A 27963-nucleotide genomic window follows, 5' to 3' on the forward strand; every position below is an offset into this window, starting at 1 on the left:
GGCCACGACCGGGGAGAAAATCCCGGAGTCGCCACCCTAGAGGAGTCAATTCCCCAGCAGCTGCCGCCAGAGAGGCCCGCCCACCTGTCCCCTGCCCCGTTCACAATGTGAGTGCGACACCCCGCCAAGCGAAGGTCGGCTCAGAGGGAGGCCGAGGCCACGCCGGTGGCTGCCGGGAAGCTGGCCCCTACTCCCCCCCCCCCTTCGCTCCTCTGCTTGCATGCTTCCCTCTGTGGTGGCAGTCGTTCCTGCCTGGGGATGGGAGGTCTAGTGTCCTTGTTCCGGTTACTGTTGGCGGGTGGAGGATATTTTTCCTCCACATGGCCGCTTTCCTCCCCTCTAAACCTCCCTCAGCGTCCCGGTGCTGGAAAATTTCAGTTTCCCTCCCTTTCGCGCTCTGGGTTACCCGTAACTCTGCGTAATTTAGCTTTAGGCCTTAACCTGTGAGCTTTTGGCCATGCGGACGCTCTGGAGGCGTGGACTATCGTGGGTTGCCACTTTGCTTCTTGGGCAGTCTGGTTCTACTGCTCCGTGATGCCAGGACCAGGCCCTGGGCCAAATGCACCTGTGGTGGGTGCGACCAGAACACTGATGGTGCTCGCTGGTGGAGCACCATGCGGCCCTCCGCCGTGAGCGACTGGTACTGCTAGGCAACTAGAGACCACGCCGTCACCACGACTTACTTCCCTCTCGGGCGTCTTGATTTGTTGAGTATGGGTCCTTCGGGCCTTCTCCTAACTCCAGTCTCTTGAAAGGAATGAAAGTTGCCAAAACTCAGCCGTGTCCCTGGCAGCGAGGAGTTAAACTATTAAGCAGGTAGTTTTGCACGTGTCGAACCGAAAGATATTTGTGGGCATTTTCCATGTTTCACATTAAAACTTCAGAAGAAGTATCATTATGGTACCACAATTTAAGTAAAGATTAAATAGGTATGTAATTGCTTTCTTGTTTAAATTTTTGTTTATATGCAGGTGACTACAGATTTTTTATGTATCTTAGTTTTCTTATAACAAAAGCTTGGTGATTTTAACCAAGTAAGAATTCTTGGTACTGCCACTTCTAGACCATACATTGTTAGGAAAAAGTGTACCTTTTCAGATGTAAGAACTGCCGATTTTGTAGAGTTTTTGTTACTAACTGACCCAAAAAGTGATATATGGAGAACAAAAAACTGGAACCATTTTTATTCCTATGAAAAAATGACACTTTGTGGCCCAAAATTTTTTTTTTAATTTATAGATTATTTTTTAAAATAAGGGTACATATTGAACACAAAATAACGTTGAATTTTTAAGTTTTACTCAGTAACACAGTGATCTTGATGGTGAGTATATTGGGCCAGAAATCTAAATGTGTAAATGAGGGATATGCTATAGCCAATTGATGACTGAGAACAAGCCTCAATAATAAAGCATGTATTTTATTGTGAGAATATATTAGAATTTTGGAGAATTTTTTTTCTCCCACAGAAGTGGCATCTAATGGAAGATTTGAATCTATATAAAACAGGTTTTACTTTTCCCTTTGAAATCTTCGTTCTAAATAATGTGTCAGTCTGGAAGATAGAGTAGGATTAATACTAAATTTGATGTGGAGTTCTTGTCCATCCTAATTGAATTCAGGGAAGTATGTATTAAACTTCCCAAAATGTTTGTTTATAAATCGAGAACTGTAAGCTTTATATTTTTTGTTGAAATCTTCCCATTACTCCCCTTAAGGTTCCCCTAGTCAGTAGTTGTTACTGAAGAGGTTAAGGCTTGTATACTTTGGGAATTCTTAGTAGAGGAGAAAATTGTCAGATAAAAGTACCAATTTTTTTTTTTTAACAATGTAGCCAAGTAAAAATCTTTTCATGAAGAAATAACGTGTTTAAAATAAAACACTTTTTGGAGATCGCATAATGTGGTTTAATAAGTAATGAAACTTAAGGCTATGTAGATATGTAAAAACTCAGATGAAAAGTGTAGCAAACTTGGAAAAAAGCAGTGGATAGGCTATACTTACAAGACTGCTACCTTTCTTTGGTTCCTTTGAGGGAACCAGGTAAATTTCATCCTCTTTAAATTGTTTGTTCAATATGTGCCATCTTGTAAGTTCTTCTGGAGATCTTGTTGAACTTAAGTGAGCTATTTGAGTTGGAAGAGACCTTTGATTGGGTCATCTAGTCCTAGGAACAGTCTGGCTGATAAGGATTCATTTCGTCGATGCCTGTAATAAACTATTTTTTAATGTGGAGAGACGTTTATGCTGGATGTCTTAAGGATTTTGGGTGTTTTTCCTGTATTTGAAAGCTTTTTATTAGTGATTTCCCAGTTAAGATTCTTTAAGCCTTAATCACGTTATAAAAGTTTTGTCAAGTGACTTAGAAAGGAGCGCTGGATCTATCCTACTTAAAGGAGAGTGGGAATTTAGCACTTCCCACCTGCATTTGGGAAACCCTGGTGGCATAATGGTTACAAGTTTGGCTGCTAACCAAAAGGGCAGCAGTTCGAATCCACCAGGCACTCCTTGGGAACCCTATGGAACAGTTCTGCTTTGTCCTAAAGTGTCTCTGTGAGTCAGAACCAACTCTGGCGGTGGGTTTGGTTTGGTTCTCCCCCCTTTAATACTTACCCAAAGCTAATCTTGCAGGGTGTGGGTAGGTTGTCTAGAAATAACAGTGACTGTTTTGAACGTTGGTTAAAATCTTAACTTTGCCATTACATAGCTTTCATGGAATTGATCAGTCTTCAGCTTCCAAAACAAATTGTTATAGTGAGCATGTGGTATATAGTTAATTACTATTTAAAATGCGCAATTGATAGATATGGGAAGAGTAACTGATGATGGCCTTTGTTCAGCGTTGATTTCCTAACACTGTAACCTGGTAACTGGATTTTCTTTTTTCTTTTGTTTTTATACTTAGTTAGACTTTAACTAGAAGGCAGTAGAAACTGGACATGACAGATTGCTTCGCAAGCCAGTATTACATGCTAAACTAAGATTCTCCTGGAAAATTGTGTTTTCTCGTTTCAAACCCCTCTAGAAGCTGTTATCATTTTAGGGTCTTATGTGATTAGTGATAGCCCCATATTAAGAAAAAAAAAATAAGTGTAATGGCAACTTTTTAGAATAAACCTAAACAAACAGAAAAACTTAAATCATATTTTATCTCAGTTTTTCAAGGGAAAATTGTGTCTGACGTATTTCTCAGGAAATACAAAGTGAATACTAGACTTTTTATTATTTACTATATGAATTGGCAATAATAGATTTTAAATTGAGACCCACTTCCCCAGGACACCTTTGAACTTAACCATTTTCCAGAAAAATGCTGATTACTTTCAACCTTTCCTTGAGCAGTATGCCCTTCTGCAGCCATGTATTCCAAAGTCAAATAAAATGCGCTTTTATGGATTTTCTGTGCCATAGTTGCTCTTCTTATGTAGACATGCTTTATTGATAGTGTTTACGTCAGGGTCTTTTTAGAGCATATTTAATTATCTTTGTGTACTGAGATGATACAAACCACAGTTTATTAAGTTTTTTTTTTTTTAGATTCAATATCTAGCTCTTAAAATAGCAATTGACGCAGTGCTAATTAGTATCCTAAGGAGTTGGTTCCAATGCTGTTGGAATTCCTTACAGAAAGTATGTTTTTTCCACATCACAAGAAGGGGAATAGCAATTTCCCAGGTTGTCCTGGAGTTCATTTTTATTCATCATATAAACTACTACTTAGGTTAAAATCTGTGCCACTTCCTAACATGCAGTAATAGAGCACTGAGGCCTTAAAATTTTTCTGTAATGGAGATAATAAAAGATAGACAGTTGACCTTGTTTGAGTCATTCATGTGAAGAAAAATTATTTTACCTGCTTGGGGGATGTTAAAGGGAAGAATGTACAAAAATGAGAATTCAAGGTCATAGAGTTGTTTGGAAGAAACCAGGGTTTTGAACTGGTTCAAACCGTTTCGTTCATGGCCATTGAAGCGAAACAGGACCTGAAGTTTTACAGTTTGGCAGATGTGGCACAGTACACCAAACCAAACCCACTGCCTTCAAGTCAAGGACAGAGTAGAACTGCCTCATAGAGTTTCCAAGGAGCACTTGGTGGATTCGAACTGCTGTCCTTTTGGTTAGCAGCTGTGGCATTTAACCGCTGCATCACCAGAGTTTCCCACAGTACCCTAAATGGGAAAAATTCCGAGTTGAAACCCTGGAATAGGAGATTAGAAAGTGGCATAGTGAGCCCTTTCAGGAGTCTGATAAATGAGATTGGGTTATTGGCAGGACTGTAGAAGAGCTACACATACGTGAAGCAGCGCAGTCAGCTGCCGTCTTTCAGTGGGGCAGCGCTGTTGCAGACTGCTCAGAATTGATGGCAAGAGATTTGGTTGCTATGCAACACATACGCTGTTCTTGTTCTCTAAAAGGGAGTTTAACTTTCTGCCAGGGCTTTGACCCATAGTTTTTCCTGTTCTGGCTATGTTCCTGGTTCACCATAACTTTAAAATTTGAATCTGTTACAGTGAATGATTCCTCAGTTGTGGCTGAGTCGGGCAGAACCTGTTTGAAGCCCTGGAAGAAACATACTAACTTGGGGGGGGGCGGCGGGGGCGGGGAGGCTTTGTGAACAACTTTAATCTCTGTTTTTATTTTAACAAAAGAGCTAGCATAGAGGTTCACAAACATTTTTGGATTGTGTTGCCCTTGATATCTTGGTAATTTTTTCACTATAGTGCTAGGTAGTTCTATTTATTAGCTAATTGGGTCCAAGCAGTATAATATTTTGTCCTAACAATTTAGTAGTATTGTTAGCTTTCATCAAGTAGGCCCACAATTCAATAGCAACCCTGTGCACAACCGCATGGGGCTATTGTGGTCCCTGGGGTTCTCATTGACTGATTTTTCTGAAGTGTATTGCCAGACCCTTCTTCTTAGTCCATCTTAGAATCGAAGCTCCTCTGAAATCTGTTTATTATCATAGCAGTATGCAGCCTCCACTGACAGATGGGTGGTGGTTGTACATAACGTACGTTGGCTTGGAATCGAACTCCAGTTTCCTGCATGGAAGGTGTAAATTCTATCACTGAACCACCAGTGTCCTGAACAACCTAGTAGCTGTTTGAAAAAATAGTGTAAGTTTAAAGAAAACATTTTTTTTCTTACGTAACTACTTACTGATAGGCTACGTATGCCTTTTGGTCACTGTATAACTTCTGAAACCATGAATCAGATTAGGTATTTCCATCTCACTCTCTGTTCCCTATTGGTTTATGTAGGCACTTGTCTTTTTCTTTCAGCAGCCACCAAAAATCTGCCAATAAGTGCCCAGGGACACCCCACTCTGCCAGCAAACCTCTTGCCTATGAAGGTGTTCAGCTTTTTAGCTCTATCTTTCCCTTTTAAGTCTAGCAGGATGGCAAAACTGACCAATCCCCTCATTACGGTTCCATGCACCTTATTTGTATTAGCATCAAGTTGTCCCATCCCCTTAGTGGGCTATAAGCACCTTATTTGTGTAGTCCCACACAATCGTTTTGTAGGAGTCACAAATACTTTGTGGCTAAAAGGGCCATATTATATTAGCTGCACCGCAACCCTCTCCTTTAAAATACTCTCCCACGACCCTGGAAGTTTGTTTACAGTGCCTCCATGCGCCTTGGGAATTGCAGGACAGCATGTTCATGCAGATCTCCTTTCCAGGAAGTTTTTTATTATAGTACAGCTGATGTATAGCAGATCTGCAAATACATGAGGCATATCTTGGAGTTTCTCTGAGCAAAGAATATGTGTATGAGCGAGAGTTCGGTTTCTGACACATGTAGGCAGGGCTTTGGATAACTACTTAAGGAAAAACTACTCAGTCTATGAACCTAAGACTATGTTTTCCTTTTCTGTAGCATTGTGTTCATGTCTCTTTACTTACCACAAACAAATAAATTTACCGGTGTCTTAAGTCTCTTTTGCAAATGATATACCAGTTCACAAACTTTTAAAAAAAAAAGTAAATCTCATCTTTCTAACATCCTTTATTTTTTGCTGCTGATTTTGTTTTAATGAGTTTTGTTTTTCTTGTATGATATTTGAAGATATGTATCTAGGAGTACCTGGGTGGTACAAACAGTTAAGCGCTAGACTACTAGCTGAAAGGTTGGCAGTTCAGGCTCACCCAGAGGTACTTTGAAAGACAGGCTTGGTGATCTGCTTCTGAAAGGTCACAGCCTTAAAAACTGTGGAGCAGTTCTACTGTGCATACATGGGGGTGGCCTTGAGTTGGAATTGACTACACGGCAATGAACAACAGTAAAGAGCTAGTCTTCTGATTCCTGTTTCCAAATTTCATAGTGATCTTTAATTCAGACAAACATGCTCCATGAAGAAAACACTCAAGAGGATTATTATTTTGAATAAAGTATGTGAGGTTTTGTACTATTGGAGAATATATTACTAAGGAAAGCTACCCTGTGATGCACCACCTATTTATGCCTCAAGAAGGATAAACCATTTTTAGTAATGAATCTGATTCCTCTCATCTCCCCTATTATTTCTTAGGAGAAGGCTTTTGATTAAAATTTCATCGAATTTGAATGTAAGTTTAAGGGCAGGGAATTTTGTCTTTGTTTTGTTGACTTCCATATCTAGAATTTTAGAACAGTTGGCTGGCACCACGTCCAGTAAATGTTTAACAGAGAATGTTTAGACTTTCCATGCATGATCTGAGCTCAGAATACATTTAGCTGTATGACTGCTACATGAGGTGCTTGCCTGTGAGAGGTGGGACTAATTGGGGTCTCCTACTGTTGGTCCTGTCATCTAGTGTATAACACCTAAAGTCAAATTAACTGTTCTGGATTATACTGGTTGGAAAGTAGATTGGCAGTTGGGGATTGAAAGAGTTTTTAAGAGTCATCTATAAGTCAAATCCTCGGTTTTATACTAAGGCTTTTTGCTATGTTTTGGGAAGCCTGGAAAAGAGGTAACACAAAGTCAGTATATACTCTCAAAATGTATTTGACTTGTTTGTGAGGAGATTATTTTGGGAATGTTTAGTTTATTGGTTACGTTTTGGTCAGATCAATCTGTCTCAACCTTGGATCCGCACCATAGATACCCCTTTAACTGATTCTACTCTTTAACCTTCCCTTCCTTTTTTTTTTTTTCTCTTAATCTGAAGAAAGCTTTTCAGTCAAAATTAATCCAGTTAAACTTTTACTTTTTTCTGTGTTTGTGGTTGATTTCTGTATGAGACCATTAATAGAAGATAAAAATTTATAAAACCAATTGCTGTTGAGTCAACTGACTCATGGTGACCCCATGGGTGTCAGAGTAAAGCTGTGCTGCATGGGATTTTCAGCGACTGATATTTTAGAAGTAGATAGCCAAGCATTTCTTCTGAGCTGCCTCTGGGTGGACTTGAACTTTCAAACTTTTTTTTGGTATCCGGGTGCATTAACTGTCTACACCATGCAGAGACTCCGAAAAACTTAATGATTAAACGGGAAAATATTTTTATATCTATTAAGATTCTTGTTAATTAGTATATGTCTGTATCACATTTTGCAGTCCTTGGAATACTCGTACAAAAGTGGAGCATTTTTATTAAATGGCATCTTTTTCTCTAGTACATTTGTTTCTCTGTATGGGTATATGATCAGATGATAGTATCTAAATTTTTTTCCAGTGATTTACAATAATAATTCAAATATTAACAATGAGTCGTTATACTTGCATATGGTAGAAACTATTTAAAAAAAAATCTGATTGGGGACTGCCGTTAGACAAAGGTATTAAAGGTTAGATTGCTAGGGGAAATAAAGCAGAATGATGTGGAATTCTGTGTAATTGTATGGGAAATGAAGAGTGTGTTTGTGTGTACTCCCATCTCCCTTTCCAAATTTGAATTAATATGGTATTAACTAAGATTTGTAGGCTTTACATTGCATTCTGAAAATTTTGTTTTGTTTTACTAAATTCTGATATATAAAACCCCAGTGCCGTTGAGTTGATTCCAACTCATAGCGACCCTATAGGACAGAGTAGAACTGCCCCATAGAGTTTCCAAGGAGTACCTGATGGATTTGAACTGCCAACCCTTTGGTTAGCAGCCGTAGCACTTAACCACTACACCACCAGGGTTTCCTCTGATATATAGATCTCAGATTTATCAGGTTTGCTATGTGATGGTCCAGAGTAACTGCTTATAAAAACTACGGGAGATTGGAAATTCGAGAGAAAAGGGAAATAAAGATGTTGGAGCTTTGCCCAAAGTGTTGAATGTTAGAGAAGTGTCATATGCTGTAAAATTCTGTTACACCCGCTGCTCACTTATCAACATGTTTAGGTTCCAAAGACCAGGTCGTTATGTGAAAATCGGCATTATTTGAAAATGGAGGTTGACTGCATCTGATCACAAAATGGAGGATAACTACATCATTACACAACTGCCAGACCACTGAGAATCAGGGCCAAAGTTGACACATAACCTTAGCTATCACTCTCGGGGTTACTCTGCCTTGCACCTCAACATTCATTACTGCCAGACATACATTATTAATGTGCAAAATAGTTGAATAGTAGCTTTTTTACTATTCTAAACGCATAATGTCAGATAATGAGGTAGTTGACAAGGAGTGGGTGCATATCCAGTGTTTCTTGGATTTTTCTATTAATTTTATTTGTCAGCGTGCCTCTACTGTTGCAATTATTTTTTCCCTAAAAAAAAAAATAATTTCAGGTGTTTTAATTATTTTTTATAATTCAGTATGACTTGCACATAGTAAACTATCAAAAGAATTGCAATAATGGGGAAATTTTCCTTTGCAATTTTTTCCTATTTGGCTTTGCTGGTGCTTTTTTTTTTAATAGAGTGGTGCTTGTCGTTTCTACAAATTAGAATCAAAACCCATTAGTTTCTAGCGTATTAAAACCTGTAGTATTTGGGAACAAATACGGTTTCCACTCTGTCCTTGCAAGACTGACTGAAACTCAACTATAGAAGAGAATTTTAGGTTATACAAAATTTAATTGCTTGAATTGGCATACAGCTCTTAATATTGAGCTTTGAAGAGCTTGTCAGAAGAGCATGGAATGTCTTACTGTGTGTTTCTTTCCACCCTTTTTAAAGTAGTGGATTATTTATATATTGTATGCAGAGGTGGAAAAGTGTTTGCATATTGTGGGTATGTTACTAATAAAATGAATTATCAGACTTACACAATTGTTAGAAATTTTGCCAGTGATAGTATAGAAGATGGACATGAATCCAATGTAATTAGTCTAGGAACTAGAGTTAAACTAGCGCCTCTTTGTGGGTTAATGAGAAAAAAAAGTATTGTGAACCTCATAGATGGCAAAAGGGAGTCATAAACATTCAGTTCTACTTTTGAATATGTGCTGTTTACTGGCTTGGATTAAATAGGCCTTTTTTTTTCCCCCTCCCTCAGAATTGTATTTTTGACGGTTTAGATCAGGGTTAGCAAATTTCTATAAAGGGTCAGCTAGTAAAGATTAGGCTTTGCAGGTCACAGATGTCTCAGTCCCACATTCATATTTTATAACTCTTTAAAAATATGAAGACTATTCTTAGCTCTTGAGGTGACCCCTCCTTTAGATCAATTAGATCTGTTTTATTATCTGGAAAATTATATAAGCCTAGATTGTTGGATGTGAATTTGAGGAAAGAAAAAAAAGATTCTATCTGGTGCCAACATTCTTAAATATGACTGAACACCTCTACACTGTGTTCAGTTTTTAAATATGTTGTTAGTTGCTGTCAAGTCAATTCTAACTCAGGGCTACCCAGTGTGTGCAGGGAAGAACTGTTACATACTGTTTTCAAGGTTGTGGCCTTTCAGAAGCAGGTCATCAGGCCTCTGTGTGGGTTGAATCAGGGTTTTGAACGGGTTCAGACTGGTTCAGTTGTGGCCAACGAAGCGAATACTGAACAGACCCAAATTATTTTTAATTTGGTTTAGCAGAATTATAACTGAACAGGGAAAATTACGGGTCAAAGCCCTGAAATGGGAGGCTTGGAAGAGCAGTGAGCCCTTTCAGAAACCTGAGATTTTAGAAGTGGGAGATTAGACTATTGCCAGGACTGTGGAGAGCAACCAGGGCTGAATTAAGGCATGTGAGGGCCCTAAAACTTGGTAATCTGTGGTGCCCCTGCCTCTGCTTACTCATTCATTGGAACAGGGTGTGTGAGATGTATATATATATATATACACACACACACACACACGCATATATATATACACACACTCAGAGCCTTGGGGGTTCGGTGGTTAAGAGCTCGGCTGCTAACCAAAAGGTTGGCGGTTCAAATCTACCAGCTGCTCTTCAGAAACCCTGTGGGCTAGTACTACTATGTCCTGTAGGGTCACTGTGAGTCAGATCAAATCGACGGGAGTGGGTTTTACATATGCATACATATATATGCATACATACATGTTTGTCTTTCAGTTTGTCATACTGTGGTGGCTTGTGTGTTGCTGTGATGCAGGAAGCTGTGTCACTGGTATTTCAAATCCAGCAGGGTCACCCATGGTGGACAGGTTTCAGCAGAGCTTCCAGACTAGGGCAGACTAGTAAGAAGGACCTGGCGGTCTACTTCTGGAAAGATTGGCCAGTGAAAACCTTATGGATAACAGCAGGAACATTGTCTCATGCCGTGCTGGAAGACGAGCCCCTCAGGTTGGAAGGCACTCAAAATACAACTCAGGAAGAGCTGCCCCCTCAAAGTAGAGTGGACCTTAATAAAGCTTTCTTTGCCTGATGTGACAGGACTTAAAATGATAAAACAGCGGCAGACATCCATTAGTAATTGGAACGTGGATTGTATGAAGTGTGAATCAAGGAAAACTAGAAGTTGTAAAAATGAAATGAAAAGCATGAAGATCACTAGGCTTTAGTAAGTTGAAAGAGACTGGTTTTGACCACTTTGAATCGGATAGTCATATGGTCTACTATACTGGGAATGACACATTGAAGAGTAATGACATCACATTCATTGTCCAAAAAAAAATTTTTTTTTTTTCTCAAGATCTGTCTTGAAGTATAATGCTGTCAGTGAAAGGTTAATGTCCACACATGTACAAGGAAGACCTGTTAATACAACTGTTACTCAGATTTATGCACCAACCATTAATGTCAAAGATGAAGAAGTTGAAGATTTTTACCATCTTCTGCAGTCTAAAATTGATCAAATGTGCAGTCAGGATGCATTGAAAATTACTGGTGATTGGAATGCAAAAGTTGGAAACAAAGAAGGATAAGTAGTTGGGAAATGCGGCCTTGGAGATAGAAATGACTCTGGAGATCACATGATAGAATTTTGCAAGACCAATGACTTACTCATTGCAGATATCTTTTTTTCAATAACACAAGTAAATGGCAGCTATACATGTGGACCTGCCAGGTGGAATACACGGGAACCAAATTGACTACATCTGAGGAAAGAGACAATGGAGAAGCTCCAAATCATCAATCAAAACAAGGCCAGGGGCCGACTGTGGAACAATCAACTGCTCATGTGCAAGTTTAAGTTGAGGCTGGAGAAAATTAGCAAGTCCACAAGAGTCAAAGTGTGACCTTGAGTGTATCCCACCTGAAATTAGCATCTCAAGAATAGATTTGATGCATTGAACACTAATGACTAAATACGAAGCAGGTTGTGGGATGACATCAAGGATTTTATACATGAAAAAGCAAAAGGTCATTAAAAAGGAAGGAAAGAATGGATCAAAATGGATGTGAGAAGAGACACTGAAACTTCCTCTTGAATGTAGAGTAGCTAGAGCGAATGAAAGGAATGATGAAGTAGAAGAGCTGAACAGAAGATTTCAAAGGGTGGCTCTAAGGAGACAAAATATTATAATAATGAAATGTGCAGGGAGTTAGAAAACCAAAAAGGAAGAACATGCTCGCCATTTCTCAGGCTGAAAAAAACTGAAGAAAAAATTAAAGACTTGAGTGCCAATATTGCAGGATTCGACAGGGAAAATAATGAATGACATAGGAAGCATCAGAACAAAATGTAATACACAGAGTCACTATACCAAAAAGAATTGGTCGGTTTTCAACTTTTTCAGGAGGTAGCATGCGATCAAGAACCGATGGCATTGAAGGAAGAAGTCCAGACTGCATTGAAGGCATTGTGGAAAAACAAGGCTCCAGGAGTGCTGGAGGGACTCACTTGTTTATGCCAAGAAATTTGGAAGACAGCTAGCTATCTTGCCAACTGACTGGAAGAGATCCATAATTTGCCCATTCCCAAGAAGGTGATCTGACAGAGTGCGGAAATCATGGAACGGTATCAGTAATCACACACAAGTAAAATTTTGCTGAAGATCGTTAAAAAATGGTTGCAGCAGTACATCGATGGAACTGCCAGAAATTTAAGCTTGATTCAGAAGAGTATGTGGAAAGAAGAATATCATGCTGATGTCGGATGGATCTGGGCTGAAAGCAGAGAATATCAGAAAGGTCTTTACCTGTGTTTTATTGCCTATGCAGAGGCACTCGACTGTGTGGATGGATCATAACAAATTATGGATAACATTGCGAAGAATGAGAATTCCAGAACAGTTGTGCCAGTGAGCAACGTATGTATAAACCAAGAGGCAGATGAAACAGAAGTGGATACTGGGTAGTTTAAAATCAGGAAAGGTGTATGTCAGGGTTTTATCATTTTACCATATATATATGTATATGTGTGTGTGTGTGTGTGTGTGTGTACGTGTACGATGAGCAGGTAATCTGAAAAGCTGGGCCATATGAAGAAGAACACCCCATCCGGTTTAGAGGAAGACTTATTAACCTGTGATTACAGATGGCACAGCATTGCTTGCTGAAAGAGGACTTGAAGCGCTTATTGATGAAGATTAAACACTACAGCCTTCAATATGGATTACACCGTAACGTAAAGGAAACAAAAATTCTCATAACTGTACCAATAAGCAGCATCTTGATTAACAGAAAATATTGAAGTTGTCAAGAATTTCATTTTACTTGAATCCATAGTCAACGCCCATGGAAGCAATAGTTAGGAAATCAAATGACTTATTGCATTAGGCAGATCTGCTGCAAAGGGACCTCTTTAAAGTGTTAAAAACAAACGATGTCAACTTCGAGGACTAGGTGCACCTGACCCAAGTCATGTATTTTCAGTTGCCTCATACGCATGTGAGAGGTGGGATTAATAAGGAAGACCAAAGAATTGTTGATGCATTTGAATTATGGTTGGTGAAGAACATTGAATCTACTGTAGACTGCCAGAAGAATGAACAAATCTGTCTTAGAAGAACCAGAATGCTCCTGAAAAGTGAGGTTGGTGGGACTTTGTCCCATGTACTTTGGACATGTTATCAGGAGAAACCAGCCCCTAGGGAAGGACATACATCATGCTTGGTAAAGTAGAGGGTCAGTGCAAAAGAGGAAGGCCCTCTGTGAGATAGAGTGACAAAGTGGCTGCAACAAGGGGCTCAAACATGGCGACGATTGTGAGGATGGCGCAGGACTGAGCAGTGATTTGTCCTGTTCGTACAGGTGCTGTGAGTTAGAACTGACTTGACAGCACCTAACAACAACGTGTGTGTGTCTGTGTCTGTGTGTCTTTAGCTATCCATGATGTAACTTCTTTTTAAATGTGTCTGTAATATTAATACTAGCAATTGAATACACAAGTGGGATATGCCATGGGAGCGGCATGAGATGAACTGGATTATAAAATTTTTAGTGGATGTGTGGGGTACTCAGATTTTTACTGTATGCCACTTTTTCTGCAAAAGAATATTCTAGATCATCTACAGCAAACAAAATGTGCCAGTGAATTTAGTTGTTTAAACATCAGTGTAAAATTCTGTTGATCTCCCACAATGAAAAATTGACTTTCACCAATTTTGCTTTAAACTGGCTTGTACTTCAATTTTGATTCTTTTATTGTAACAGCTGATATAATTATACATGAACAAATGATAAGATGTCAAAGAAAATTTAATGAGGAAACATACTACAACAAATGACTTATTTTTAGATTTTTTATCTAAAACATGTTATAATTAAAAACATTTTTTTCTGTTCTTTGCTCTTATAAATTCTTCGGCGTTCTCGTCACAAACTGCTGAACCATAATCTACTTCAATACATAATAAGGATAATCAAGTTTTTCTTGAGTCACTGTTGTACGCTGAGGAGTTTTAGTCTCTTTAGGGATAAAAATGAGCATTCTGTTGTGGAGTTTGATCATGAAAGTCAGGAATATGTGTTAAGCAATTTCAACTTTGTGAAATATGCATTGTGTCTTCTATTATCGAATCGTGTATGCCTACATGAGTAAAATTTGTCTTCAGTGAATATGCTAAGTTGGTTTTTACATAAGAATGAAATTGTTGAACTTCTCTGTAAAGGTTTTTTATTTAAGAAGGCTGCACTAATTTTGGGAATGCCTTCGTTCATTCTTCAGCCAGTATACCCGTATTGTTTAAGGAGGAAAAACTATTTGAAAGGGCTCGTCATGCAAGATTCAAGTGTATCGATGATGGAGTTCGTGGTTACTCAGAACTGATCCCTGACACTCGGTGATACTTCTGGAGTATCACTACTTGCAACAGTGAACTGCTTGATAATACGTATTTGTTTTGTTACTGAATTTCTCAAATTCTTCTTTTAAACTACGTAAATAACTGGTAATGACTGGTAGAGATCTATGCATGTCTTTAAAATCTGAATCTTGGAGAGCTTGACTCAGCCCATGAAAATGCTGCAATATATTATTCCACATGACCAACATAAAAATACATACTCTAGTGTTTGCGTTTTCTTGACAAAAGCTTCTCTTTTGGTATCTACTCTTTGTGCCTGGTCTTCAGCAATATTTTCTAAAGCATCTAGAATCTGAGTATATGATTCCAGGATCGCACTCGTTGCTACAGCATGTGCTTTCCAGTGTGTATTCTAACTGAACAGTAGGAAAAAAAATCACCTGCTTGTGGACGATAATCTACTGTGCTACATCCTGTAAGACTAAGTGAATAAGTGGCATGTGGTATGAATACAGCAGTTTTATAACATTCTAAAATTTTCTGTTGTATGCTTTTATAACACCTTGACATTGGCAGCATTGTCATAGGACTGGCTTCTGCACTTAAATACCAATTTTGCAGTTTGTTCACCAGAGTGACTTTTTAAGCTAGTAAATGTGATAAATGCCTTGACAGGTTTCCCATCTTTTGGAGATACGTATCTTAAAACAATACTTAGCTGATCTGTATAAGAGAGTCCAGGAGTGGAATCTGCAGACAAACTGAACTATTGAGGTATACTTATTTCACTGAAGGTAACTGATCAAACTTTATCACATATTGAGTTTATTAATTTTTCACGTTGTTTTAGACACAGAGGATGGGTTGCCCTTTCCTGTGTTAATCATATTTCTGAGATGTGACCTGCTAAAAATGGATCAGGCTGAGCAACCAGTTCAAGTAAACCTCAAAAACTTCCATTTTGCGGGAACCCAGACACTTCTTTCTTCCTCAAAAAGATAGTCCACATTCAGCTATTGTTACAATGATAGCAACAATGTGTTTCAAAACCACTTCCTAGTATAGTAATTCCCTTATCCACAGGCGATACGTTCTAAGACCTACCATGGGTGCCTGAGACCATGTATAGTACCAAACTGTTTCATGTTTTTCAATCATTTGGCTTGTGCCAATTGCTGAATCCAGCGGTAGTGAATTTAGAATTAAATGGTATAGGACTGACTAGTTTGGAAATAAAACAATATACACAGCCAACAGATGGAGGCCAGAGTAGCCACTCCCTCTTAGGATTTTTACATTAGCTTTGCACCCTAGAAATGTATTTACGACAGCAAGGAATGGATTCGGAATTTGGAACAAATTGTTTATATCGCTATTAGTAATTTCAGCACTAGCCTTACTAGTACAATGATTTGCATGCATTAAACTTGAGCATTGAAGGAAGCCTTTTTTATCTTCTGCAAGATTTCATTTTTGTACTCCCCTTAGTTGTTGCCATTTCGTTTTACCTGGATGTAAAATTGTCACTTTTTAGATTTGGTTCTATTGTAGCAAATAAATTTAGTAACTGAAGATAGATAAAACTTACTTTGAATGTGGACATTAACACAAATTTATATTTGAAAATTTGTAAATAGAAAAAATTGATTTGGAACAAGTAATTTTGTTCTTCACGTCTGAGATCAAAAGAAATAGCGCAGGGCATTTGGAAATAATTTCATTCGTCGTTTGATGTTAATGGTGGGCCCTTTGCACGTCTCCACGAATGTTTTTCATCTTGAAATACTTGAAACTTGCGCGCACACTTACCATCCATCGATGCTGTGTCTTTGTCGTTCATTAGACTACTGCGGATACACTGTAGGGGCGAGAGCAATCCCAAAGAGCGTGGTACACAGATAAAAGGGTATGTTCAATCTGAAGAAACGTTTTGGTTTGCTTTGTGTGTGGGACAGGGCCAGATATGTCAAAAATCATGTGATTGTAGTTCTGCTGGCACATTCTTATGTGGTCAACAAGAGAGAACTAAATGTGTGGTATACCCAATTGGTACGAAATTTTAAAAATATAATTGTTGTATACAAAATTTGCAAAATGTATATTTTATTTCTTCGTGGAATTGTTCAGCTTCCATAGTTGGAAATATGTACATAATTGATGAAACAATAGCTCCACTTTTCGACAAGCAAGTTTGTTCTGAGAGTCGTAACAGTATCAATTTCTTAAAAGAAGGTCAGTCTGAAGGGAAATGGAAAATAAAAAATACGTTAATATGATTTTAATGGTGTAAATGTTCATTTAATTTCTTTCCTCAAGGAATTGTTCATTTTCCTTACACAGAAATACATAAAATCTTAATATAATATTGTGATAAGTGCTCTTTGTTGTGTTTTTGGAAGATGAATTCAGAAACACTCATCTCAAAACAAACATTTTGCACGATAAACACTGAATTTTTTGTCCTCTCAATGTGCCTCATAACCTTATTAGCATATATAAATATCAAGACTTGTGTCCCATGCAACAGACAGTAAAAAAACAAAACTCACTTGATACATAGAACTTTTTGTTAGATAAATATTAATATTTCCAATATTGGACATTTGGTATGTTTATATTAGTTATTTACCCATGTTACTATTAAATGCATGCTAGATTGCATCTTTATGTATGCCAAACATGTTAAAGTTACAAGTATTATTTACAAAACTTAGGACATAACTCTGTAAATGCTGTATGGTTGAAAAGTAATTTGATGGAATTCATTGTAGTGGTCGACTTGAGTTCCCTCGATTTTGCGCGTCATCTAGGATTGGAGCTCCCATTGGTTGTTTACTAGGGCGTGCGCAAGAGCATACGCTTGTCTTTGTATCATGGCAAAGAGCATTACTGGGTCTCCTCATTGGAGTTGCTGGATCAGCAGACATGGATATACAGGATGGTTCTCTCAGAATGGATCAGAGATCTGTTACCTATTAATAATAACCCGTCCTTGCCCAGTGACAGCTCATAATGAAACCAGTTGTGTATTGGGTGAATGTAGCAAGAGTTAGACCTGACAGCCCATCCTCACCTCTTGTTTATTAGAAAGAAATAGTATACCCCCAAGAGACCCACCAAGGTAAGGAGTTCCAGTTACACAGTAGGAGAGAGATGTCAATGAAGGTGTTGAGGTGGTTGGGGCCTCATAACTTAAAGCCCTCATGACCTCGGGTGAACTTCGTTTCCTACTGGCATGTTCCCAAGCACTGGAGCTGGTGTCAGTTTCAGTTAGTACCCTGCCGGCTCTCTTATACTACGACACTTGATTTTACTTGTTTGCTTGGCATCTGTAGATCTTGGCTTCGGACAACTGGTGCCCCGTTTTGTTGTTGCTGTAAGCATGTACTTACCTTGCTTATTGGGTAATCCTTCCCTGAGAGGGACACACATTCAAAGTGGCATCGTCAGCCTCCGTATTTGAGTAAGGCACTGCTGTTTCCAGCTTTGCGGGTCAAGAGATTTGGCTGTTACGCAACGCACATGTTGCTCGTATTTTCTAAGAGGAAGACTAAGTTTCTAGCAGGGCTTGAACCCATAATTTTTCCTGTTCAGTTATCATCCTGGTTCACCCACATTTTTAAATTGTAAATTTGCTTCATTATCCGTGACTGAACCAGGCAGAACCATTTCAAAGCACTGCCAACCTTTCGGCTAGTAGTTGAGCACCTAACCATTTGTGCTACCCGGGGGACTCCTAGTATTTTTTAATATAGCCATTGTAATGACCAGGTCATTATCAGCATGCTTGCCTTCTGCTACTACGTGCAACATATAAACCTGTTGCCGTCGAGCCAATTCTCCAACTCATTGTGACCTTATGGGACAGAGTAGAACTGCTCCATAGGGTTTCCAAGGAGCAGCTGGTGGATTTGAACTGCTGACAGGACTCCATGTGCAACGTATAGTATTGATTTAACTGAAATCACAAGTTAATTAGGAAGCTTTATGTACAGAAAGTTGTTAATGCATATGTTCTTAATATACAACTTTTACAAAGTAAATAGTACTGTTAAGTATCTTCAGATTATGTTGTTTAATGTGGCTACAAAAGTATTTTATTTACCAGAATTTTCCTACTCTGTCCTATAGAGTCACTATGAGTCAGGATGGACTTGATAGCAATGGGTTTTGTTTTGTTTTTTTTTGGTTAATGAGATACCTATTTGTGAAACGTTGGGAAAAGAGTACTCTCATTAACTATGTTAATTTTATTATGGAATTTTTTTCAAACATAAAAGATAATGTATATAGCCGTTGCTGTCTAGTCCAGTCTGACTCGTAGTGACCCTATAGGATAGAGTAGAACTGCCCCATAGAGTTTGCAAGGAGTGCCTGGTGGATTTGAACTGCCGACCTTTTCTTTAGCAACCGTAGCACTTAAGCACTACACCACCAGGGTTTCCACAACATATAAGTATGTATAAAAAAGATACGATGAATCCTCATGTACCCACTACTTAGTTTTAACCATTACCAATACAGGGTCAGTTGTATTTCCTCTATCTTCCTTCCTCTCACCCCACTGGATTATTCTAAATTAAATCTCGGACATAATTCTTAAAAAAATAAGAAACATTTGCAATCTAGATACCAATGGCAACTAGCAGGTGCTGTTCAACAAAACAGATTTCTGAAATTTTAGAGTAAATATTAATTGGACATTAATTTACCATTTTTCTGTGTTCTAAATGAATGGAAAAGATTTTCTTGCTTTTTTATTTCTTAAATTAATGGGATTCCGTAATTAGTCTGAGTTGCTGTAAAGGAAAAATGAGTACCATGTCAGAGTAATTTAATGTCATTAAAAAGGGGTATTATGAGTGTTTTCAGATATCCATAAAAGTCAATATAGTAAGTTTCTGTGCATATATCAATAATCCAAATTCAAAACTCAGCAGGCTTTTGCCATATTATACTTCATGCCTTTTTCCTCTCCTGAAGTTATTTCAAGCATACCTAACAGGCTTTAGTTTTCATCTTGAACGGACATATTTTCCTAAAAACAATACCTTCCACACCCAACAAAACTAACCATTCCTATATATGTACCCTGTCTACATCCAGATCTCCAGAGTTGTTTCAGTAATCTCTCAATATTTAATTTATTTGAATTACGATACAAAACCACATTCACAAATTTTACTTGTTGGCAACATCTCTTTGGTCTCTTTTAACGTAGTTTCTCTTTTTTCCTTCATGCCACTGACTGGTTTAAAAAAGCCATGTTCTGGATTTGTTACTGCCTGCAGTATCATGTAACTTGTTCCTTTTCCTATTCCCTGTAGACTGAAGTGAGCTTTAAAGGTTTGGTTAGGTTGAAGTTAAAACAAGAATATATCATACGTGGTACCGTGGACTACTTCATAGCGTATCAAAATCCAATGTGTGTATGGTTGTCCCATTTTTGTGATGCTTTAAGATTGATCATAAGTTCTCATCACCTTCATCTAATCATTAATGGTTTTATCCATTGAAATGAAATTAATTAATCAAAAGTTTCCCTCATGAACGGGCACTGTTTATCATGAATAGAGGTTCACAAAGGGAAGGAAGAATGCCTAATTCTTCTTTAATTGCCAATTTTAAAGAATTTGGTGCTCTAGCACCTTCTGGTGACGAAGAATTGTGGGTAGTTTGTTTTATACATGGGTAGGGCTCTAATAGGAGCCCTAATGGCAAAATATTTAAGCACTCAGTTGCTAACCAAGAAAGGTTGGCAGTTCAAACCCACTCAGAGGCTCTGGGGGCGAAAAGACCTGGCAGTTTGCTCCTGTAAAGATTGTTGTGTACTGTCTAATCGATTCCAATTCGTAGTGACCTCACATGAGAGAGTAGAACTTCCTCATAGGGTTCCCTAGAGTGGCTGGTGGGTTTGAACTGCCAACCCTCTGGATAGCAGCCCAGCTCATTTAACCGTTGTGCCACCAGGGCTTGTGAAGATTACAGCCTAGAAAATCCTATGGGAGGGTATGCTACTCTGCTACATGGGGTCACTATGAGTCAATTGACTGGATGGCACCTAACAGCAACAGGGCTCTTGTTTGCCTCCCCCCCCCAAAAAAAAAAGTTGCTTCATGTAGTCAGAAATAAGACGCAGATGAGAACATTTTTTTGAAGACGGAGACTGATTTCCCATATTTTTTTATTCCCCCCCACAGTTCCTAGCATTCTAAGCAGAGATGTTGGATAATATATTTTGCTTGTCAGTGATTTAGTTCCCTTATTTATTAATTTTGTAAGTTTTAATTTTAGGAGCTCTAAAGGAATAGCCCATAAACCTGCTTATGTGCTAGGTAAATGATTAATCTGATCCCTCCTATCATTAAATTACTACCATTTTAGATTTGTACCTTGTTAGAGCCCTGTGTTGTAACTTGGAATAAAGCGGTTAGGGTAAGAATATGGTTTCAGTTTGAAAATGTAATAAACTGCCTCAAAATAATCAATGCTGTAATGGAGTAGGGGAGTATATTACTACATGCTAAACTTCAGAGATTATGTAAATATTCAGTTAATGCCTTCCAGCTGACTTTGTCTAATTTTATCTCTTTGTAGGCAGCCTGCTTCTGCAAAGTGGTACGATCGAAGGGACTATGTCTTTATTGAATTTTGTGTTGAAGACAGTAGAGATGTTAATGTAAATTTTGAGAAATCCAAACTTACATTCAGGTAAATTACTGTTTTATATCATTGGGTAAAAAGCTTATTTCAGCCGTCTAAACAATTCTGTCTTGCTGTTTTGTTATTTTCATAGAAGTTACTACTAATCTTCACCTGTTTGAAGAGGCTTATCTTTTTTTTTTTTTTTTACAGTTGTCTTGGAGGAAGTGATAATTTTAAACATTTAAATGAAATTGACCTTTTTAACTGTATTGATCCAAACGTAAGTAGTCTCGATGCCTTAATCCTGATTTAAATCATGAGGAAATGGACATACTTCAAGTACTTTTTTTAGTAGTAAAAAGTAATTTTTTTTAAGCAGTCGAGACAGTAACTAGATATATATTTCTGTTTTGCAATATCTTTTCCCCTTTTTTCAAACTATTTCTGCATACTCCTTTCACCCTGTGTAGACCTAGGATTGTGCTCTTAAGGCTCATCTAAGAATACAAAAAACCAAACCCATTGGCATCAAGTTGATTCTAATGCGTATCTAAGAATAACCTTTAAAGCGGTCCATGGTTGTACCGTATTTAATTATTACTTCTTTCAGGTTTTATTGTATTCATCATGTGCAGGGATGTCTTTGGGGTCTGTCTTTGCAATTCGTTAGTTGGTGAAATATTTAGTCTTGGGGATGTTCTTTTCAGTCCAGAGAAAGAAATTAGAAAAGAGAGGTGGCGAATGATGAGCTACTTTCTGTCCTTTAGTGACATTGGAGAGAGAAATGGTGTAATGGTGGTTTTGTTTTTGTTTTTAGGATTCCAAGCATAAAAGAACGGACAGATCAATCTTATGTTGTTTACGAAAAGGAGAATCTGGCCAGTCATGGCCAAGGTTAACAAAAGAAAGAGCAAAGGTAAGTTTGTTTAAGTAATGAAAGTGAAAAATAAACCATACGTTTCTGTCATAAGGAACATGGTGTTTTTGTTACATAGCTAAATACTGTTAAAGCCTTTTTCTCTACTTTGAGATTTATTAGTTTTAACTTAACACCAAGTATGATCAGAATAAGATCAATTACTAGTTGATGCAGAATCTCTTGCATAAACACTTAGAAGCCTTTATAAATTACTCATGTATCATGTGGAAATGTAATCGATGCCACTGAAAAAATAAGTCACAACAGTCTCTGAGACTGGATCCTATCCGTGGGAAAAAAATTTTTTTTTATTGGTTAAAAGGGTGGGTTTGTTGGTGAAGTTTATTTAAAATACCTTTTATCAAGGAACTACATAAAGTTTACCAATTTTTGTGATACGTAATTTGTAGATATAGTTACTAATGTATGGTTTTCAAACATTGACAGTTACCCATGGTAAAAAAAAAAAAAAAAACATTGCATTGCAGTATAGTACAATCACTCATCTGTCAGTTCGTCCTACTGCAGTGGCTTGCGTGTTGCTTTGCCACCAGTATTTCAGATACCAGCTGGGTCACCCATGGTGGGCAGGTTTCAGCAGAGCTTCCAGACTAAGACAGACTAGGATAAAGGACCCTGGCTATCTACTTACGAAAAAATTGGCCAGTGAAGACCTTATGAATAGCAGTGGAACATTGTCTGATACAGTGCCAGAAGATGAGCCCCCTTGACTGTGAGGATGGTGCTGAACCAGGTAGCGTTTTGTTCTGTTGTATGTAGGGGTCGCTGTAAGTTGGAACCAACTCAGCAGCGCCTAACAACAACACACAAATAGATACATAACAATTGTGGGAGATGTTTCATAAAACTGTATTCACCATTATTACGTTTGATATCACTGATTTTTCTGTTGTAGTCTAGTCTTTTTTTGTGCTGATTTCATGCCCTACTGCTGCGTATGAACCCACAGTTTGAAAAATACAGTCTTTCCAAGGTGCTTACTAGTGAGTTGAATTTAACCTAATCATAAGGTGATGTTTGTGTTGGTCAATAGCTTAATTGGCTTAGTGTGGACTTCAATAATTGGAAAGACTGGGAAGATGATTCAGATGAAGACATGTCTAATTTTGACCGTTTCTCTGAGGTAAGTTCTTTTAAATGCATTCTTCTTCCTTCTCCATAATAGAGTCCATTTAATATGGTTTTCAGTACCTACTGGTCTTTTAAAAAAAAAAAAAAAATTTTTTTTTTTTTCTCTAAGAAATGCATTATTGTAGGACCATTCTGCAGTAACAGCAAAGAAGAATCTTAATGCTCATTTAATTCTGAAGTTTAATATTCTTTCATGATTTTCTTTCCTTTTTTTAGATTGAGTTAGATTCTAAAGTTGATGTATAAAGGTGAAAAATAACCATACAGTCAATCCAGCACAACTGGATTTTATTTCAGCATTGGAACAGGTTGCTTTTTTGGAGCATAAATGCAGTAATTGGCTTGCATTTTGGGACCATGTAATATGAATATAAATCTTTAAACATGAGAATCATACTCAATACAGTGAGACACACTGAGAGGTATACAGGGATATTTTTAGTTTGCAAATACTAGAGAAGATAGGCGTAAGCCTGTCTTCCAAGATGTCACCCAAATACATATTGCAACATTAAAAAAAAAATTAAGGATCTCTCTTTAGGTAGAATAGACCTTATCAAATGTACTAGAGTAAAGCTGATTAGAATGTAGAACATTAGTTTGTGAGTTGGAAATAGACTCATGAAATACATTTCTCATTGCAATTTGAAATCAATTAACTGGACTTTATTTGGACACTTAAAAGGAGCTAAGTTTCCAGCTGTGTGTATGGAACTGCTTATTTAACATCTCACATGGTTTCAGGCACCTTGATTTCAGTTGGGGGTGGGGGGTGGGTAAGGGAATATTGTATTCTTGTGATTGTTCTCAATTGTGTTATTCCTTACCTTCAGTGATTAGTGCCACCATTTATCCAGCTGTGCAAGTCAGAACTTAACATTGTTCTCCTTCATTGCCTCCCATACCCAGTATAACATTAACTATCTTTTTGTTGTTGCCGTTGTTCTTTTACCTACTAAAGAGCTCTTGAATATGTTTCGTTCTCTCTAGCGCTACTGCCATTGTATCCTCAGCATCTAGCATGATGCTTGACATACTTTGAGCACATTTTTCTAGCTCAAAGAAATTTAAGAATATTCACCACTGCCGTTGGAGGTAGGGAAACTCTATTAGTTACTCATATTATTGCACAGAATTTTTTTTTCAATTTAATATTTTCTTTTTGTTGAAAATACACACAGCAGAACATAAACCAATTCAACAATTTCTACATGTACAGTTCAGTGGTGTTGATTACATTCAAGTTGTTGTGCACCCGTTCTCACCCTCTTCTGAATTGTTCTTCCCGTTGACATAAATTCACTGCCCCATAAACTTCCTGTCTAACTTTTCAATCTGCTATTGTCACTTCGATCCCATATAGATAGTTCTTTAAAAGAGGACAGTGTTTATGCACAGAATTTTTACTGAGAGATTTTACTAGGTATCTTTTCAGACTTCCTTTAAATTCTAAAATCTGGGTAAGCATTTTTCTAAAGACTTTGGATTTTGTTAGCAAAGTTATGCACATGGTTATGTAATTTTTTTTCCTGAAATATAAAGGCAAAAATTTTTAACTTTGTATAAGGTAAGTTCCTCCTCCTTCTGATATAGTTGTTTAGTCTTTGGTTATCCGTATCTCTTCAAATAATATACTGCTTGCTTTATGATGAGAAACAACTAAAGGTGGGGAATTACTGCTTTATGTAAGTGTGCTCCAAGTTTGTTAGTCCCAGTTTATTATGAGTAGTTTTTTTTTTTTTTAGTATACAAGGGGATTTTCCAGTGTGTACCTCTTTCAAGAATGTTTACTTGCTGTTCTTGACTTGTAGTTATTGATGTTCAGTCTTCAGTATTCAGAACTTTTATATAAACTAATCATTCCTAACATCTTTATTTATTGGTTCTTCACAGTATTTAAAACCATAATGAGAATAGCATATAAAATACATGCCACCTAGCTTAAAATACAAACCTTCACTTACAAATGAATCCCATTCTTTTCTTAGTGGTTAGAGGTGACCACAGTTTAGAATTTGGTATTTAATTTCTTCATACATAGATATTTTAATGAATGGCTTTTTGTAAATCTTCACTTTCTTCATTGAGAACTTAGTTAACTTCTGCAGCTTTCAGGATTTTATCATAATTACCTATAATCTACCTTTTTCCAGAAAGGAAGATGCTTATGTTTATTTTGTGTTTTTCATTGGTGGAAATTTATGATAGACTTAAGGTTTACTCTGGGATGCAACCTAATAATTAGGGTTTAATTTAACATAATTTTTAAACTAATTTTTACACTTCAAATAGATGATGAACAACATGGGTGGTGATGAGGATGTAGATTTACCAGAAGTAGATGGAGCAGATGATGTAAGTCTAAATTCTTTTCTCTGTTTACTTTAATAGTAAGAAACAATGTATTTATAGGTTGTTTTATAGACTTAAGGTTTTTTTTTTGTGTGTGTGTGGTTTTCCAAAAAAATTTAATAGGGAAATTTCTGAGGAATGGGTACCTAATAGGGAACTTGGGGTCCATGGACCATTTTTAAAGGACCAGATTTCCAAAGAATCATTGCATAAAGGCATCATATACCCTATTCACTTAAGAGCTGGTTTAGTGATTATTTTGGCTTTGTCATTTAGACTAAGAATAAAAACTATAAACAGGTTTTACAGCAGGACTAATCAGAGACTATAATAAACAGGTGGACATTGTGAATTTGTAAGAGGAGGAATACTAGACCACTTTCTTGACATTTTTCCTTCACCATTCTGTTAACATCTTGTAGAAAGTTGTTCGAGTTTGGAAGATGTTTACTTAGACTAATCCAATAGCCAAGATTAGAGTTCAGTGTCTTCTGTCATTCCAGTATCTTCATATTGAACCATTTTTCCTCTTCCATTGAATGCAGAGAGAATAGAGGGACCCATTTTGTACCAGGATTTAGTCTGACTGATAGGATGGAATTTAGAGAGGGCTAAATTTTCACCAAAAGGCACACACCAACTTTTACAGGAAGGTAGCTCAAGTCCAGTGATTAAATTTCCAGGCTTGTTATAACCACATGCCTTTGCTACTTTAATCAAAAAGTATAGTGTTTCAGCTTTAAAGTAAACTGTTCAGTTAGCAGAGGAATTTTTGATCAACTTGGTAACTTTTTTTTCCCCCCTTCTGCAGGACTCACAAGACAGTGATGATGAAAGTAAGTGCCTTTGTACAAAGTATACTTATATAGCAGTGTTTCACATCAGAGACCAAAGTGTCAGGATAGAGAAGTTGACAGTTTTTAAAATAAAAGTGATTATTTCTTTATAGTCTTTAAAGCAGGAATTTGAATGATTTGAAGATAGTAAGACAACCAGTTAATTCGTTAGGAAGATAACTCTATTGTTGGCTGCTTTTCCAATAAGACTTTTTAAAAGTTGGTAGATCATATTTTTGTACTTAATACTTTTTAAAATTCTTTCAGAAATGCCGGACCTGGAGTAAGGAATATTGTCATCACCGGGATTTTGAGAAAGAAAAATAACTTCTCTACAAGATTTCATAATTGGAAGAATTCCTGAGTTGATAGCTCTAAAGGCAGATGCTATTTGCCTTCTTTAACCCATTTTTCAACTTGTTTGTTTTTTAAAAGGCTTCACTAAGGGTTGATAATGTACCATTGTATGGGGGCAATTTTAAGTCAGCTAAGGCAATAACCTTATGCATGAACATTTCCCAGACTTCATGAAACTGTTGAGGTCTTAGGCAATTGATAAAGCAGTTGTAATAAATAAAACATTTCACCTAAGTCTCCTTTACTTCGTAACATAGATACTGACTTGATAGGAAGCTCTCAGCTTAAGGAAAGATAACCAAATTTTAGATTTTAGAACTTGGGCTCAAAGTGGCTGAAACAAACTGGCAGACACCTTAAACTGGTAACCTGCTCTTCCTCTGGTGTATCTTCAGATTTGTTCCACTAAAGTTTTATTTTTCAAGAAATTTACTTCACATTATTGTACGTTAAGTGATCACTCATCAGTGTTCCAAATGTATCTTAGCTAAAACTAGTGAATGCCCTAATTTAGATGGTTTTTGAAGCCTGTACATTTGGTATTGTTTGACCCTTAAGCTTTTACATCTCTTAGCATGGAGGACGAAGAAAGGCTGTACATTGTTGCTTGAGAGTCTGTACATTTAGACCAAATTTGTATTTTCATTGTCAGTATGGCAAATGAGTGAAAAAATGTTAATACACTATTGGATTTTTTTATTATTATTATTATTTCTTTTTTTTTTTTTTTTTTATTCAGCTTATACCAGAGCTGAAAACCTCAATTTGTGTTCATGACAGTGGGGATTTTTTTTAATATCTACATTCTTTCTAATAAACTGTTGGAAGACTTCTTGGTTGTCCTTTTAAGTGTCTGGTTTACTGTAATTTCATGTATTATTGCCATTTGCTGGGATGGAGTTTATATTTTTGAGGAAGAATTTGTCAGTATTCCTCTGTTTGGAAAAAAAAAAAGGCTTTGCTGTAATATTCACAGGAAACCTTTTTAAAGTGGATCTGTAATGGGAAATTGTAGATGCACTTTGCAGGTGTTGGAAAGAAAGTGTTGTGATTTGATTGAAATAAAATTAAATGTTTTGTCCTCCTCTAAATCTTTGAGCCTTCTACATTTTGGCAGTTTTTATTCCTTTCAGCTTTTGTATTTGTCATAACATAGAAATGCCTCACATTTCAGCGC

At 37.2% G+C, this 27963-nt stretch overlaps 1 protein-coding gene across 1 annotated transcript; it reads left to right on the top strand.

The window, feature by feature from the left end:
- Nucleotides 1–27877, top strand: PTGES3 (prostaglandin E synthase 3). Its single transcript, XM_010598103.3, has 8 exons — nt 1–107; nt 21123–21236; nt 21381–21450; nt 21988–22086; nt 23144–23233; nt 25534–25596; nt 26405–26429; nt 26697–27877. Coding segments are annotated over exons 1-8 (483 nt in total). The 5' UTR covers nt 1–105; the 3' UTR covers nt 26717–27877.
- Nucleotides 27878–27963: the final 86 nt, after the last annotated feature.

This window comes from Loxodonta africana, chromosome 4 (genome assembly GCF_030014295.1).
Source record: "Loxodonta africana isolate mLoxAfr1 chromosome 4, mLoxAfr1.hap2, whole genome shotgun sequence".
Lineage (NCBI taxonomy): Eukaryota > Metazoa > Chordata > Mammalia > Proboscidea > Elephantidae > Loxodonta > Loxodonta africana.

Coding starts and splice junctions, on each gene's coding strand:
- PTGES3 (XM_010598103.3), top strand. Junction 22,087..23,143: donor TAACAAAAGAAAGAGCAAAG/GTAAGTTTGTTT, acceptor GTTGGTCAATAG/CTTAATTGGCTTAGTGTGGA. Junction 23,234..25,533: donor ATTTTGACCGTTTCTCTGAG/GTAAGTTCTTTT, acceptor CACTTCAAATAG/ATGATGAACAACATGGGTGG.